Source organism: Dicentrarchus labrax, unplaced genomic scaffold, assembly GCF_905237075.1.
Source record: "Dicentrarchus labrax unplaced genomic scaffold, dlabrax2021, whole genome shotgun sequence".
In the NCBI taxonomy this organism is placed as follows: domain Eukaryota; kingdom Metazoa; phylum Chordata; class Actinopteri; family Moronidae; genus Dicentrarchus; species Dicentrarchus labrax.
The window spans coordinates 1,555,590-1,571,910 of record NW_026136706.1 but is presented as its reverse complement, the minus strand read 5'-3'; the positions used below and the strand labels follow the sequence as shown (position 1 = coordinate 1,571,910).

Genomic DNA, 16,321 nt, shown 5'->3' with positions numbered 1-16,321 from the left:
TTCATAACAGAAGTTATCTCAGGACACTTTTCAAATAGAGCAGGTCTAGACCGAACTCTTTATAACATTATTTACAGAGACCCAACAGTACCACCATGAGCAAGACCTTGGAGACAAGGGCAAGGAAACACTGCCTGTTAAAAGACAGAAACCTAGGACAGATCCTCCGGCTCTAGGTGGGTGGTCGTCTGTCTCGACAGAGAGAGAGAGAGAGAGAGACAGACAGACAGACAGGTGCACAGCAACAACAGTATTGGCAATGGCAATCTAGCAGGACCATGGCAGGAGGCTCCACCAGGATCGATAAGAACCTGCGAGACGAGAAAGCACAAGAACTCCGGGGAAGAAGTGAAGTTAGTAACATGCATTAATGGAACATGAATGAGTGCAGAAAGAGAGAGGAAGGGACTATGACATAATGTTAGTCTAGGCCTATAGCAGCATAACTAAGGGATGGTTCAGGACTCACCTTGAGCGTTCTGAATTAATTGGAGCGTTTTAATGGACTTATTGGGGCAACCTGATAATAAAGAGTTGCAGTAATCCAGCCTTGAAGTAACAAATGCATGGATTAGTTTTTCTGCATCTGTCGTAAATGAAACGTAAATGAAAGAAGGCAGTCCTAGAGGTCTGCTTTATGTGGGAATTAAATGACAAATCCTGATCAAAGATAACTCCAAGATTCCTGACAGTGGTGCTAGAGGCCAAGTTAATGCCATCTAGAGTAACTATATCTTTAGACAATGAGTCTCTAAGGTTTTTGGGGCCAAGAACAAGAATTTCGTTTTTTTCTGAGTTTAACATCAGAAAATTGCAGGTCATCCAGGATTTTATGTCCTTAAGACATGTTTGTAATTTAGATAATTGATTAATTTCATCGGGCTTGATTGATAGATATAACTGCGTATCATCTGCATAACAGTAAAAGTTAATGGAGTGATTCCTAATAATGTTGCCTAAAGGGAACAGAACCTTGTGGAACTCCATGACTAACTGTAGTATTTATTGAAGATTCATCGTTAACATGTACAAACTGCGAGTGATCTTATAAATATGACTTCAACCAGCTTAGTGCGGTTCCTTTAATGCCAATTTGATGCTCAAGTCTCTGTAAAAGAATATCATGGTCAATGGTGTCAAATGCAGCACTAAGATCTAATAATACAAGTACAGAGACAAGTCCATTGTCAGAAGCAATCAGAAGGTCATTATTAACTTTAACCAGAGCTGTCTCTGTGCTGTGATGAACTCTAAATCCTGACTGAAAATCCTCAAATAAACTATTGTTATGTAGAAAGTCACACAACTCTTTGGCGACTACTTTCTCCAGAATCTTAGAGAGGAAGGGGAGGTTAGAAATCGGTCTATAGTTGGCTAAAACCCCTGGGTCAAGAGTGGACTTTTTAAGAAGGGGTTTAATTACAGCTACTTTAAAGGACTGTGGTACATATCCTGATAATAAAGAAAGATTAATCATATCCAGTAAAGAAGTGCCAATTAAGGGTACGACTTCTTTAAGCAGCCTAGTTGGGATCGGGTCTAATAGACAGGTTGATGGCTTCGATGAAGAAATGATTGAAGTTAACTGATGAAGATTGATAGCAGAATAACAGTCTAAATATATATCTAAGTTTACATTGGCAGAAGTCCCTGAACTTGGAGAGCCACTGATAACTGTTGATGGCAGTTGGTGATTAATTTTTTCTCTAATAGTAATAATTTTATTATAGAAGAAGGTCATGAAGTCGTTGGTACTTAAGTTTATGGGGATATGTGGCTCAATAGAGCTGTGACTCTCTGTCAGCCTGGCTACAGTGCTGAAGAGGAACCTAGGGTTATTCTTATTTTCTTCTATTAGTGCTGAGTAATAGGCTCCTCTGGCATTACGGAGGGCCTTTCTATAAGTTTTAAGATTATCTTGCCAAATTGAGCGATATTCTGATAATTTGGAAGAGCGCCATTTCCTTTCAGATTTCCTAGCTATGTGTTTTAACTGGCGGGTTTGGTGGTTGTACCACGGTGCTAGTCTCCTATGTTTTAATAATTTCCTTTTTATAGGAGCGATAGAGTCTAATGTTGATCGTAGTGAGCCTGCAGCACTATCGACAAGATTATCAATTTCAGAGGGACTAAAGTCCTTATAGGACTCTGTTAAATTCAGACATGGCATTGAATTAAACACTGAAGGAATCTCCTCCTTAAATTTAGCTACAGCACTGTCAGATAGACATCTGCTGTAGGAAGTTTTGCCTAATGGCTTATAGTCTAATAGTATGAATTCAAAAGTTATTAAATAATGGTCAGATAGGAAAGGATTATGTGGGAAGACTATTAAATGTTCAATATCAATGCCATATGATAGAACAAGGTCAAGAGTGTGATTAAAACAATGAGTTGGTTTATTTACACTCTGACAGAAGCCAATTGAGTCTATTAATGATATAAATGCGTTACTAAGGCTGTCATTGTCAACATCCACATGAATATTAAAATCACCTACAATAATTACTTTATCTGATTTAAGGACTAAACTTGATAAAAACTCTGAGAATTCAGATATAAAATCAGAGTACGGTCCAGGAGCGCGGTACACTATAACAAATAGAACTGGCTGCAGTGTTTTCCAGTTTGGGTGAGAAAGACTAAGAACAAGGCTTTCAAATGAATTATAACAAATTATAAAACAAAGTGACAGAACAAACAAAACTGACTCACTTCCAGGCTCTAGGATGGGATGGGAAGCAGAAAAACAAGCACCTTTGAGGGCTGTGGAAACACAGTTTCACAGGTCAGAGGGGTATCGCACAAAACCAGGATAAGGGATTAAGCCGGGATATGTTGGTTATCCTGGCTGAATTTAGCCTCAAGTCGGTTGCATGAAAGCAGGTCAAACTTATCCCGGCCGAGTTACTATGGTGATTTATTCTCTGCAGTTAGCCTGCTCCAGACCAGGCTAACAGCCAGGCTAACAGCCAAGCTAAAATTAATCCTAGTGATTCACCTGTATTTCCACCGTCAATCCTGTGAGGAATTAATGTGTTTTACAGCATGTCCATGGTCTTTCTAAGTATGTTGCATCATTTTAATTATCCTGTATTAAATATTACATATATATTGTCATTTCTCATTTCATTTAAATCTCAACATTAATGGCAGACTCGTCAGGGAGCAATATATTGCAAGTTTTTTCACTTAATTTTTGGATTTAGCCTATCTTTAGTTAATAAAAGATCTTAAATGTTACTTTTTGCTGTGTGTGCATTTTGTTTAGCATCGGTGGTTATCTTTTAAATTCTACTTCACATTCATGAAAAAGGGAGGACACCACAATGTTTTCTAGTTGAATTTTTTTTTATTTGGCAGTCCTCATTTGTCTTGGTTGCTTGGATCCTGGAATAGAGAGAGCAAAAGCAACAAAGATTAAAACGCTGTATTGCAGTTATGGTTACTGTGTGCACTGAAATACTCACTTCTCTTTCTAGTTTCTGGATTTCCAGGTCCAGTTTCCTGAGTGTCCGGCGTTTAATCTCAAGATCCAGCTCCATTTCTTGGAGCTTTCTCTTCTTGAGTTTGATTTTAATGTCTGCCAGCTCTGTCTCTCCAGGTGCTTGCGTATAGTCTTCTGACAGTTTGTGAAGTCTGTAAAAGAAATGTCAATTAGCACAGCAGGATTTGTGCATAATGTAGATTTACTTTGGCCAATACTCACAATGTGACCAGGCTGCTTAGGAGACTGCAGCATCTGGGTCCTGTTACTCATATATTTTCTATTAGCACCACATCACTGACTTCATATCCTTTATGGACTAAATAAGCAGGATATTTCCATAAAATTGACATAGCTCAAGCCTTCTGGAGTCCAGTGACACAGTCTCCTCAACTGCAGAAGTGCATTCTGCAGCTGCAGATGTGCCTTCCCCCTGCCATATACATACATGTATTGAGAGAACTTGAATTAAGATTTCACAGGACATACCAAGCCTGTGATTTCAATTCAGTGTACTAACCGGATCATCTTCTGGTGGCTCCAAAAGTGTAAGCGTGTTCCCAGACACTGCAAGGAAATCTAAAGTCAGACAGTATAATAGATTTATTTGATTGTGTTCCATGTGCAGTAGCACTGCAATATGTACCTTGTATGAAGCAGACACTTTCTGTGGCTGGGACAGTCTGTTACTGTCCCTCCCTGGATCCCCTCCATCACTGGCCTCCCTTTATTTAAATGGAGTGCCAGCTCCTCCGCTGGGGTCATATCCTGGCATGGTGGGCCGCCCCCTGTGCCAGTTCTATGGGCTTTTTTTTAAACTGACAATCATACAGACATTCAACATGTCAGCAGACACCTAATCTATTCACCTCATTTGTTCACTGTTATCTACTTTAAAGTCACTGACCAGCCTGCAAAATGTTCTTGTATTTAATTTTAACTTGCTGCCAGGTCCTTTTATGGCCAGACAAGTTTGTTCTTTATGAAGGATAGAAAGATAAAACAGATAAAAATAGATTAAATGACACACATTGTGGATAATTGTTTGCACTTAATCATACTCTACATTTAAGTAACATGCACCTCTACTTGCCACATTTAAAGCAAAGTGTACAACAGTTGATTAGTGGACTTACAGTAACTCCTTTAGTCCTTTAATTGGAGCCTAATGATGACAGTTCCAGTGGAGCACTGTTTATTCATTGTACAGTTTTGGACTACTTAAGCATTAAGCCGGTCCGCTATTGTCAGCCAGGCTTTCTCTCTTTCTTTAATTATGGCATTGGTATTGCCTTTTTTTCTTATGATATCTTCCACCTCTTCATAGAACTCCATCAGGAGCTGTTGTTCAGCGGCCGTGAAATATGAAGTGCGACTCTTATCCATGTTCCCATCGGTGATTCTGTGAGCGATCGTGAGGTCTATTTCAGTATGCCGTGAACACGCACTTATCCCGACTATCTACACCTGGCTTAACATAGCCGCACCTTTTCATCCTGGCTTGGCAAACGTGCAACCAATTAAGCCAGGATGCGCCGAGCAGGCTAAGTCAAGCTGCGCTTGCTCAATTATCCTGGATGTCTTTATTCTACTTTTGTGCAATACTCCACCACAGAGACATGTTGAGGTGTATCAGTCAAGTCATATCTTGTGGACTTTGCTTCCAATGTCGGTTGAACAACTAATTGAGACATTGCTCAGCAACGGCTTCATAGAACCATCCAGTTCTGCTTGGACCTCCCCACTGGTTCTGACCCCTGAGAAGGATGGCACTCCCCCAGTTAATGCTGAAACACACCATGATGGTTATCCAATGTACATGAAATGTTGGAGTCCATGCTTGGAGCCCAGTACTTTAGCTCTCTGGATCTCCAACAGGGGAACTGGCAGGTGGCCATGGATGAGGACAGCGAACACAAGTCTTACCATTCGGTTTGTGGAATACTGGCGCCAGCTTCCAGCAGTTGATGGAAAAAAAGCGTTCTTCGGGAGTTAAAGGGCAGAAACTGTTTTTTCAACATAGGCGACATCATTGTCAGGAGCAGCTTGACCTTGAGACAGAAGACACTGACCCTGTCCTGCTAATACAAAATGTCCGCTAGTGACGGTGTGTATTCGTATCGTATCAAATGTCTGCTTGATACACAAAAACCATCACACAGTCACACACAGACGCGCGCACACACAGACGCGCGCACACACACACACACACACACACACACACACACACACACACATAGAGCTCATTAGCAGCAGAAACCTTTCCCACCTGCTTCCATTAGTGTCACATGATCAATCAGAGGTGTGAAGAGTTAACGAGCACATGATGCAATCGTTCTTTAGAGATCATTTCTGTTGTTGTGACCTTCAGACACCTGATGATGTAATCATTGTTTAAGTACAAACATATAATAATATAATAATCCTCTTTGGCCCGTTGCTGGGACGCGTCCCCGCCATTTTGGAGCGGGACAGACTGTGGAGGAGCTGCAACCGATTTCACTGAATGGTTTCTACATTAAAAGCTACCTGATGAACGTGGAGAAGATTTTCTTTTGTTAGTTAACAGCAGCGAGAGGAGTGTGTGTATAACGCTATACAGCCTCAGTATTTATTTTACTGCCATTATTGTTGCGCTGTCTGTTTGCTCTGCAGGTCAGAGGTCAGGACTCACACACACACACACACACACACACACACACACACTACGGCCTGTATTTTACATTATGATTATTATAAATATTATGACAATGACTTCATGTAAACGTACACACACTGAGCGTCTTGCTGCTGTTATTAATTTATTAACATTATAAGTAACTCGACTCCACGTTCATCGTAAAACTTTGAATATAGAAACCACGTAAAGGTTCCAGCTTCCTGGTTTATAGACAAATTCTATTTGATGTTTTATTTCTAAGATATGTTTGGGTTTAAACCTGACGCCCGCATGTCTTTTTGTCTTCATACAACTACTGAGAGACATCAGACGAGGCTCGTAGTGCATCTGGTTCCTGAACGTCAGCAGCTCAATGCGTTTGTCCTACGCTGCTGTAAGCTAACGGTGGTGATACAGCTCCTCTCTCAGAGCTCCAGCAGGAGGCGCTGTACCTGCAGGAGCAGTTTCAGCTTGGTCATCTCCTCCAGCGCCGCCCTCAGACCCTCCCTCATCTGCTGCTTCTCCTCCTCCTTCTCCTTCACCTCCTGCCTCGCTCGCTCGCTGCAGCGGCTCAGATCAGAAACCTGAAACAGACCGTTCACATGCTAACACGCTAACACACAGCGCTACAAGCTAAATGTCAACATGCTAATATTCTGCCGTGGTAAAATTAAAGCTTTGTTATCCTGACATAACGAAATAATTCATCTCAAAGTAAACAGCGTTAAAACATTTTTGAATCCACATGACCATTTAGTGCCTCATTAGTCCCTCCAGGATTCCAGTCAGAGTAAAAGTAGAAAAGAAATAGTTTTGCTCAGCAGTCATTACGCACAGATGTGGCTGTTCCAAAGAATAATAATTCATCACATGTAGCTGTAAACCATCAGTAATATTTCAGTAATTCTTATTAAACAAGGATGACCAATGGTTAATTTATTGCCTTTATTATAGTGACAGCTGAAGACAGACAGAGGGGGGGTGCAGAGAGAGGGGATGACACACAGCAAAGGGCCGCAGGTCGGATTTGATCCCTGGGCCTCTGCAGCAAGGCCTCAGCCTCAGTACATGGGTCGCCAGCTCTACCCACTGAGCTAACCGGGCACCCACAGCTCATATTAAAATGATGATGATGGCGAATGAAAATAAAAAGAAAGATTTAAATTATTAATCACTCATAAATGATTTAAAATGAAGTTTATAAATGTGCCTTTTGTGTACATTTTACAGTATCATTATCATCTTCATCCGCTTATCCGGGGTCGGGTCGCGGGGGTAGCAAGTCCAGCAGAGGACCCCACACTTCCCTTCCCCTGGCCACATCGGCCAACTCTGACTGGGGGATCCCGAGGTGTTCCCAGGCCAGTGTTGAGATATAATCTCTCCACCTGGTCCTCAGTCTGCCCCGTGGCCTCCTCCCAGCTGGACGTGCCAGGAACACCTCCCTCGGGACGCGCCCTGGAGGCATCCTCACCATATGCCCGAACCACCTCAACTGGCTCTTTTCTACTCAAAGTCCCTCGCGGATGACCGAGCTTCTCACCCTATCCCTAAGGGAGACGACGGCCACCCTTCTGAGGAAACCCATTTCAGCCGCTTGTACCCGCAATCTTGTTCTTTCGGTCATGACCCATCGCTATGACCACAGGTGAGGGTAGGAACAGAGATCGACCGGTTTATGATTTAGAGGTGCTGATCCTCATCCCAGCTGCTTGACACTCAGCTGTGAACCGATCCAGTGAGTGCTGAAGGTCACAGGCAGATGATGCCATCAGGACCACATCATCCGCAAAAAGCAGCAATGTAATCCTCAGCCCACTGAACTGCAACCCCTCCCCCCCACGACTACGCCTCATGAAAGTCACAAACAGGATTGGTGAGAAAGCGCAGCCCTGGCGGAGGGCAACACCCACTGGAAACGAGTCCGACTTACGAACAAGAATCCGGACACAACTCTCGCTTTGGAAATACAGGGATTGGATGGCCCTGAGAAGTGACCCCCTCACCCCATACTCCTGCAGCACCTCCCATAGGATACTCCTTCTTCAGGCGAACAGCTTCCCTGACCAGCGGTGTCCACCACCGTGTTCGAGGGTTACTGGCCCTTGAGGCACCCAAGACCTTAACACGACAGCTCACAGACGCAGCTTCAGCAATAGAAGTTTTGAACACCAACCACTCTGGTTCGATGTCCCCAGCCTCCACAGGGACACAGGAGAAACTCCGCCTGAGGTGGGAGTTGAAGATCTCTCGGACAGGGGCCCCCTCCAGACATTCCCAGTTCACCCATACTACACGTTTGGGCTTCTCTCAGATTATATCTTGTGTCCACCTCATCTGACCCCGACGGCCACCCTCCTTGCCACTGTCGCCAAGGTCATGCTCATGCTGGGAACTGTTATCCTCAGAAAACTTTTGTTATGAATTAGCGCTATACAAATAAATCATTTCAACGCAGTTATCTTTTGAACACTGTACACACTGGTCGTACTTTATACATCTGACCCCTGCAGTTTTAGGATTTGAACACTCGGTGGCCATTTTGGAAAAGCTTCATTTTGGGGGAGAAAACTGCTGAGATGAGAGAGAGAAAAATATGTTTACAATGACTTAATGTGGATGTACTCTCACACAGTGTAGGGTGGCGGGGTGTGACACACGGGAGGGAGGGAGGGAGGGAGGAGGAAGAGATAAATGAAGTGTATGACTCACAGAGAGTTCAGCAGCTTCTCTTCTCTCTGATAATGGAAGAAGTTGAACTCTGCTTTCCACAACTCCTCAACACCTCCTGCAGGAGGCTGGAGCGTCCTCAGTCTGAGGCTCTGCTCATTAACATCCTGCTGTTCTTCATCTCTGTGCTCACTGCTGCTCTCAACCTGCTCGTCATTATCTCCATCTCCCACTTCAGGCAGAGATCAACCTCTCAGCTTCACCATGTTTACTGTTATATTATAAACCAGTGTGAGCTCAAATAACGTCAATAACATTCTGTCAAATGTTCAGAAATCATTTAAAGGCCTGTGTTCTCTGTGAGCCTCTGTAAAACTGTTGGGAATGTGTAGAAAAATCCTCTGTCTGTGTGTGTGTGTGTGACCTCATTCGTGCACAGACTGTATCCTTAATGTTGTCAAAACTGCAGAGATAATCTGTGTCAGTAGTGAGTTCACACACTGACTGAGAGCTGTTACTGTCTGAATGCTGTTACGCTGAAATGAGGACCAGTGTTTTTTACTTCATTGTGTTTGTGTGTGTGTGTGTGTGTGTGTGAGTACCTGCTTCCAATCTGCACTCACAGGCCGTCATACAGAGGGCACAACTAGTGTTTTTGCAGAAAGAAAAAGAGAAAATAACGAAGCATGTTTCTGCAATTTGGCACATATATTCAATGTCAGAACTAAATCACTGTTTGTAGTTCAGTAATCTTCCTCTGTAATATTCAGGTAAATGCTATTCATGTTCATTCAATCATCTGTGCTGTTATAGTGTTGTTAGCTGAACACTGCTGCCACTATATCCAATCTGCTTTAAACACATATTCACATAGAAAGATCATATCTGCACTACAAATTCATTTACAGAACACAGATACAGTCAGTGCTTCACTGAAATTATTCACAGAGGGACGAATATTAAACTGGCTGTGCACTGAATGCTGTTGCACCCTCGTAGAACCTGAATATAAAACTATGTATTATAAAGTATATAATAATATTGTTGACATTGACTCTATTTGAGCTCATGAAAATATGACTATAATAATAACTCTCTGTGTGACTTTAATATTTGACTGTAGATTGTTTCATGTTGTGAAAGTTTCATCTGTGACAAACAGATCTCGTTGGAGCTGCACAATTAATTGTATTTAATAATTGTAATATTATCAGAATCTCAGTTTGGCCAAGTCATTACAAATTTGTAATGCAAAGACGATCATTCCCACGCTAATCATAAAACATATTGCAATATGATGTTTTTACTATATTGTGCAGCCCTGTTGATAATAATAAGGTTTATTTATATTGATACAGGCCGCCTACAGATGATCTAACAGGATGTAAACATTTTGTGACTTTCTGTTTATTGTCCGACTGACTGCAGCTTTCTGTGACCTCCTCCTGCTGCCATCATTTCCATCGGGCCTAACGTGTTCCTCCTCTCCCCGCAGGAAGCTGCACTCCCCCACCAACCTCCTCCTCCTCTCTCTGGCGGTCTCAGACTTCTTCGTGGGCCTCCTGATGTTCTTCCAGATCCTGCTCATAGACGGCTGCTGGCCCCTGGGGGACGTTGTGTGCATCCTGTATCAGTACGTGGCCTACATCATCACCTCCGCCTCGGTGGGAAACATGGTGCTCATATCAGTCGACCGCTACGTGGCTATCTGTACGCCGCTGCATTACAGCCTGAGAGTGACCAAGAGCAGAGTTAAAGCGTGTGTGTTTCTGTGCTGGAGCTGCTCCGTGCTCTGTCAGACCGCCATGCTGAAGGACAACCTGGTGCAGCCGGGCAGGTATCACTCCTGCTCCGGTCAGTGTGTGACCATCATCAACTACATTGCAGGAATCGCCGATGTCATTCTGACCTTTATTGGGCCCGTCACCGTCATCGTGGTTCTGTATATGAGAGTGTTTGTGGTGGCGGCGTCTCAGGCTCACGCCACACGCTCTCGCATTGCAGCCGTCCGGTGCTCGGTGACCGTAACCGCCAAGAAGTCTGAGATGAAAGCAGCCAGAAACCTGGGTGTCGTCGTAGTTGCCTTCCTAGTGTGTCTTTGTCCATTTTGCTTTATCACCATCACAGGGCAGGACACGGTGCTCGACACGTCCTCTGTGGTCTTTGTGATCTCTCTGTTCTACTTTAACTCCTGTCTGAACCCACTGATCTACGCCTTCTTGTACCCCTGGTTTAGAAAAGCTATCAGACTCATTGTGACTCTTCAGATCCTGCAGCCCGACTCCTGCAAGGCCAACGTGCTGTAGAGACACTTCATCCTATTATTCCATAGTTTATCTTTATAATAAAGTTACAAATCACATGATTTAATAATGCAGAGTCTTTTTATTGATTTATTGTTGTGAATCCTGCAGTTACATAACTTTGGCAAACAGAACATAAAATCTTCTCCCAATAATACAAATAATTCACTAATATAATCCGACTGATTAAACGTTCATTCATTTTTAATATTTGTGTGGAAATTCTTAATAAGGAATACCTCTTTGAGGTGTTTACAAAGGGTTTGCAATGACAAACGTAGCATATAAAACATTAAGATCAGATAGACCTTATTGATCCCAAACTGTGTCGAGTTGAATTGATCCTATAAAGAGAAGAAAGGGCATTTTTAAACAGGTGGTGAGATGATATAGACCGAACATTTACAGGTAGACTTTATTTTCTAAGTTTTAGGAAATCATTTGACTTTAATTGATTGCCACACACAGTCTCACATTATTATCTTCACTCTTTATTCATATGCTTATTCTTCTGTACGTTTTGGGGCCACATCTACTCACATTTTTTCAGTTAAAAACATAATTCAAATGTTCACAAACTCTTAAAAAAAAATCTGAATAAATGGCTGATAACTTATGAACCATTAGAAGTAGAAAAAAAACATGTTTGTAAAGTGGGTTCCTTAGATGATGCTTATTTTACTGATGTAGGTAAAACCCACTGATGCTGTAAAAATATTCCGCCATCTTGGATTTTTTTAGTAAAGCTATTTTTTGCTTCTTTTGGCACATCTTTATATCTAATTTCTGATTTCACCAAAATCAGTACAAAGCATATTTAGATGCAACCTTCATTCAGTTCAAATCCATTTTGAACGTTGTTGGAAACATTTGGGGTAATGTAAGTACACAACTACATACAGAACATAAAGCCAGAGTTTATACACTACTTAATGAGGAAATGTTACATATTAAAGCTCTGATACATGTCTGAAGAGGCTCTTTAAGAAAACATCTAATTTTATTCAGACCACAGTGTGTCTCTACAGCATGTTGGCATCACAGGAGTCAGGCTGCAGGATCTGCAATAGAAGCTTTGAACATCAACCACTCTGGTTCGATGTCCCCAGCCTCCACAGGGAGGCCGGAGAAACTCCTCCTGAGGTGGGAGTTGAAGATCTCTCGGACAGGGTCCCCCTCCAGACGTTCCCAGTTCACCCATACTACACGTTTGGGCTTCTCTCAGATTATATCTTGTGTTCACCTCATCTGACCCCGACGGCCACCCTCCTTGCCACTGTCGCCAAGGTCTTGCTCATGCTGGGAACTGTTGGGAAAGTGTCCTCAGATAACTTTTGTTATGAATTAGCGCTATACAAATAAATCATTTCAACGCAGTTATCTTTTGAACACTGTACACACTGGTCGTACTTTATACATCTGACCCCTGCAGTTTTAGGATTTGAACACTCAGGGGCCATTTTGGGAAAGCTTCATTTTGGGGGAGAAAACTGCTGAGATGAGAGAGAGAAAAATATGTTTACAATGACTTAATGTGGATGTACTCTCACACAGCGTAGGGTGGCGGGGTGTGACACACGGGAGGGAGGGAGGGAGGGAGGGAGGGAGGAGGAAGAGATAAATGTAGTGTCTGATTCACAGAGAGTTCAGCAGCTTCTCTTCTCTCTGATGATGGAAGAAGTTGAACTCTGCTTTCCACAACTCAACACCTCCTGCAGGAGACCTGAGCGTCCTCAGTCTGAGGCTCGGCTCATTAACATCCTGCTGTTCTTCATCTCTGTGCTCACTGCCGCCCTCAACCTGCTCGTCATTATCTCCATCTCCCACTTCAGGCAGAGATCAACCTCTCAGCTTCACCATGTTTACTGTTATATTATAAACCAGTGTGAGCTCAAATAACGTCAAGATTCTGTAAAATGTTCAGAATTTATTTGAAGGCTTGTAAAACTGTTGGGAATGTGTAGAAAATCCTCTGTGTGTGAATTCTGTGCACGAATGAGGTTATCAGTCATGCACAGAATTTATCCTCAATGTTGTTTTCTACAACTATAAATCTCCTCACAGCTTCCACAAACTGCAGAGATAATCTGTGTCAGTAGGGATTCACACAGACTGAGAGCTGTTACTGTCTGAATGCTGTTACGCTGAAATGAGGACCAGTGTTTTTTACTTCATTGTGCGTGCGTGTGTGTGTGTGTGTGTGTGTGTGTGTGAGAGAGAGTACCTGCTTCCAATCTGCACTCACAGGCTGTCACACAGAGGACCCAACTAGTATTTTTGCAGAAAGAAAAAGAAAATAACGAAGCATGTTTCTGCAATTTGGCACATATATTCAATGTCAGAACTAAATCACTGTTTGTAGTTCAGTAATCTTCCTCTGTAATATTCAGGTAAATGCTATTCATGTTCATTCAATCATCTGTGCTGTTATAGTGTTGTCAGCTGAACACTGCTGCCACTATATCCAATCTGCTTTAAACACATATTCACATAGAAAGATCATATCTGCACTACAAATTCATTTACAGAACACAGATACAGTCAGTGCTTCACTGAAATTATTCACAGAGGGACGAATATTAAACTGGCTGTGCACTGAATGCTGTTGCACCCTCGTAGAACCTGAATATAAAACTATGTATTATAAAGTATATAATAATATTGTTGACATTGACTCTATTTGAGCTCATGAAAATATGACTATAATAATAACTCTCTGTGTGACTTTAATATTTGACTGTAGATTGTTTCATGTTGTGAAAGTTTCATCTGTGACAAACAGATCTCGTTGGAGCTGCACAATTAATTGTATTTAATAATTGTAATATTATCAGAATCTCAGTTTGGCCAAGTCATTACAAATTTGTAATGCAAAGACGATCATTCCCACGCTAATCATAAAACATATTGCAATATGATGTTTTTACTATATTGTGCAGCCCTGTTGATAATAATAAGGTTTATTTATATTGATACAGGCCGCCTACAGATGATCTAACAGGATGTAAACATTTTGTGACTTTCTGTTTATTGTCCGACTGACTGCAGCTTTCTGTGACCTCCTCCTGCTGCCATCATTTCCATCGGGCCTAACGTGTTCCTCCTCTCCCCGCAGGAAGCTGCACTCCCCCACCAACCTCCTCCTCCTCTCTCTGGCAGTCTCAGACTTCTTCGTGGGCCTCCTGATGTTCTTCCAGATCCTGCTCATAGACGGCTGCTGGCCCCTGGGGGACGTTGTGTGCATCCTGTATTATTTAGTGGCCTACATCATCACCTCCGCCTCGGTGGGAAACATGGTGCTCATATCAGTCGACCGCTACGTGGCTATCTGTACGCCGCTGCATTACAGCCTGAGAGTGACCAAGAGCAGAGTTAAAGCGTGTGTGTTTCTGTGCTGGAGCTGCTCCGTGCTCTGTCAGACCGCCATGCTGAAGGACAACCTGGTGCAGCCGGGCAGGCATCACACCTGCTCCGGTCAGTGCTTGACCGTCAACCGCAACATTGCAGAAATCGTCGATTTCATTCTGACCTTTATCGGGCCCATCACTGTCATCGTGGTTCTGTATATGAGAGTGTTTGTGGTGGCGGCGTCTCAGGCTCACGCCATACGCTCTCGCATTGCAGCCGTCCGGTGCTCGGTGACCGTAACCGCCAAGAAGTCTGAGATGAAAGCAGCCAGAAACCTGGGTGTCGTCGTAGTTGCCTTCCTAGTGTGTCTTTGTCCGTTCTGCTTTATCACCATCACAGGACAGGACAAGGTGCTCGACACGTCCTCTGTGGTCTTTGTGATCTCTCTGTTCTACTTTAACTCCTGTCTGAACCCACTGATCTACGCCTTCTTGTACCCCTGGTTTAGAAAAGCTATCAGACTCATTGTGACTCTTCAGATCCTGCAGCCCGACTCCTGCAAGGCCAACGTGCTGTAGAGACACTTCATCCTATTATTCCATAGTTTATCTTTATAATAAAGTTACAAATCACATGATTTAATAGTCTTTTTATTGATTTATTGTTGTGAATCCTGCAGTTACATAACTTTGGCAAACAGAACATAAAATCTTCTCCCAATAATACAAATAATTCACTAATATAATCCGACTGATTAAACTTTCATTCATTTTTAATATTTGTGTGGAAATTCTTAATAAGGATTACCTCTTTGAGGTGTTTACAAAGGGTTTGCAATGACAAACGTACCATATAAAACATTAAGATCAGATAGACCTTATTGATCCCAAACTGTGTCGAGTTGAATTGATCCTATAAAGAGAAGAAAGGGCATTTTTAAACAGGTGGTGAGATGATATAGACCGAACATTTACAGGTAGACTTTATTTTCTAAGTTTTAGGAAATCATTTGACTTTAATTGATTGCCACACACAGTCTCACATTATTATCTTCACTCTTTATTCATATGCTTATTCTTCTGTACGTTTTGGGGCCACATCTACTCACATTTTTTCAGTTAAAAACATAATTCAAATGTTCACAAACTCTTAAAAAAAATCTGAATAAATGGCTGATAACTTATGAACCATTAGAAGTAGAAAAAAAACATGTTTGTAAAGTGGGTTCTGTAGAGGAAAAAAATATATATTATTATCATTCAGTATATAATCCTTGTGTTAACTGTGATTCTTTGTGTTACACCACTCTGTAGAAGGCTGTTTCCGCTGCACTGCAAATTAACTTGCTGTCTTAATACGAGGACAAACCACATTTGCTTCATGTAATACATGACAGGCTTAAAGATAGCCCGACCTACACATGTCTGATAAACTACATGATAACCACCTGCATACAAGGACAGACACATTTATAGCCTGGCTTGAACATCTAAACTTTTTCCTTTTTCTTTTGGTCTGAGAAGGGAGTGGGCCCTCATTTGGGAATGCCTCCCTTATTTGTCCCTGACATCTATCTCTTTATGAAACATCACAACTCTTTGTTCTTATGCATATAAAAACCCTGGTATTAATGCATTCTTCATCGACTCATCGGGAGACACTGACTGTTACTTGTTGATGTCGATCCTTCTGCGCAGAAGCTTTGAATAAATATACAAAGACAAATTTCTCTTTGTTTGGTTTTTCCTTTATTCGGTCAAACTTCCACCACAAACTTGGCGACGAGGATGGGATACGACGACTGATCTGGACTCCGTTGGAACAACGGCAAAGTGCACTAAATACAAGATTCCC

General features: G+C 42.2%; 2 protein-coding genes across 3 annotated transcripts; both read left to right on the top strand.

The window, feature by feature from the left end:
• The first annotated feature begins 8,883 nt into the window (after positions 1-8,883).
• LOC127365143 (trace amine-associated receptor 13c-like) lies at positions 8,884-11,181 on the top strand. 2 transcript variants are annotated; one of them, XM_051402926.1, is made up of 2 exons: positions 8,884-9,054; positions 10,312-11,181. In XM_051402926.1, exons 1-2 carry the CDS (start codon positions 8,891-8,893, stop codon positions 11,120-11,122), a joined length of 975 nt encoding a protein of 324 aa, XP_051258886.1. In that variant the 5' UTR covers positions 8,884-8,890; the 3' UTR covers positions 11,123-11,181. The 2 variants fall into 2 exon arrangements, with proteins under 2 accessions (XP_051258886.1, XP_051258885.1); XM_051402925.1 differs by having other exon boundaries at positions 8,884-9,105.
• A 1,582-nt stretch (positions 11,182-12,763) lies between these two features.
• LOC127365149 (trace amine-associated receptor 13c-like) lies at positions 12,764-16,192 on the top strand. Its single transcript, XM_051402985.1, has 2 exons — positions 12,764-12,951; positions 14,235-16,192. The coding sequence occupies exons 1-2, from the start codon at positions 12,788-12,790 to the stop codon at positions 15,043-15,045; spliced, it is 975 nt and encodes a 324-aa protein (XP_051258945.1). The 5' UTR covers positions 12,764-12,787; the 3' UTR covers positions 15,046-16,192.
• Positions 16,193-16,321: the final 129 nt, after the last annotated feature.

Excerpts from the sequence above, each read along its gene's own strand:
- LOC127365143 (XM_051402925.1), top strand. The coding sequence starts at position 8,891 with ATGGAAGAAGTTGAACTCTGCTTTCCACAACTCCTCAACACCTCCTGC. Across the intron at positions 9,106-10,311 it reads TACTGTTATATTATAAACCA|GAAGCTGCACTCCCCCACCA; the intron begins GTGTGAGCTCAA and ends CTCTCCCCGCAG.
- LOC127365149 (XM_051402985.1), top strand. The coding sequence starts at position 12,788 with ATGATGGAAGAAGTTGAACTCTGCTTTCCACAACTCAACACCTCCTGC. Across the intron at positions 12,952-14,234 it reads ATCTCCATCTCCCACTTCAG|GAAGCTGCACTCCCCCACCA; the intron begins GCAGAGATCAAC and ends CTCTCCCCGCAG.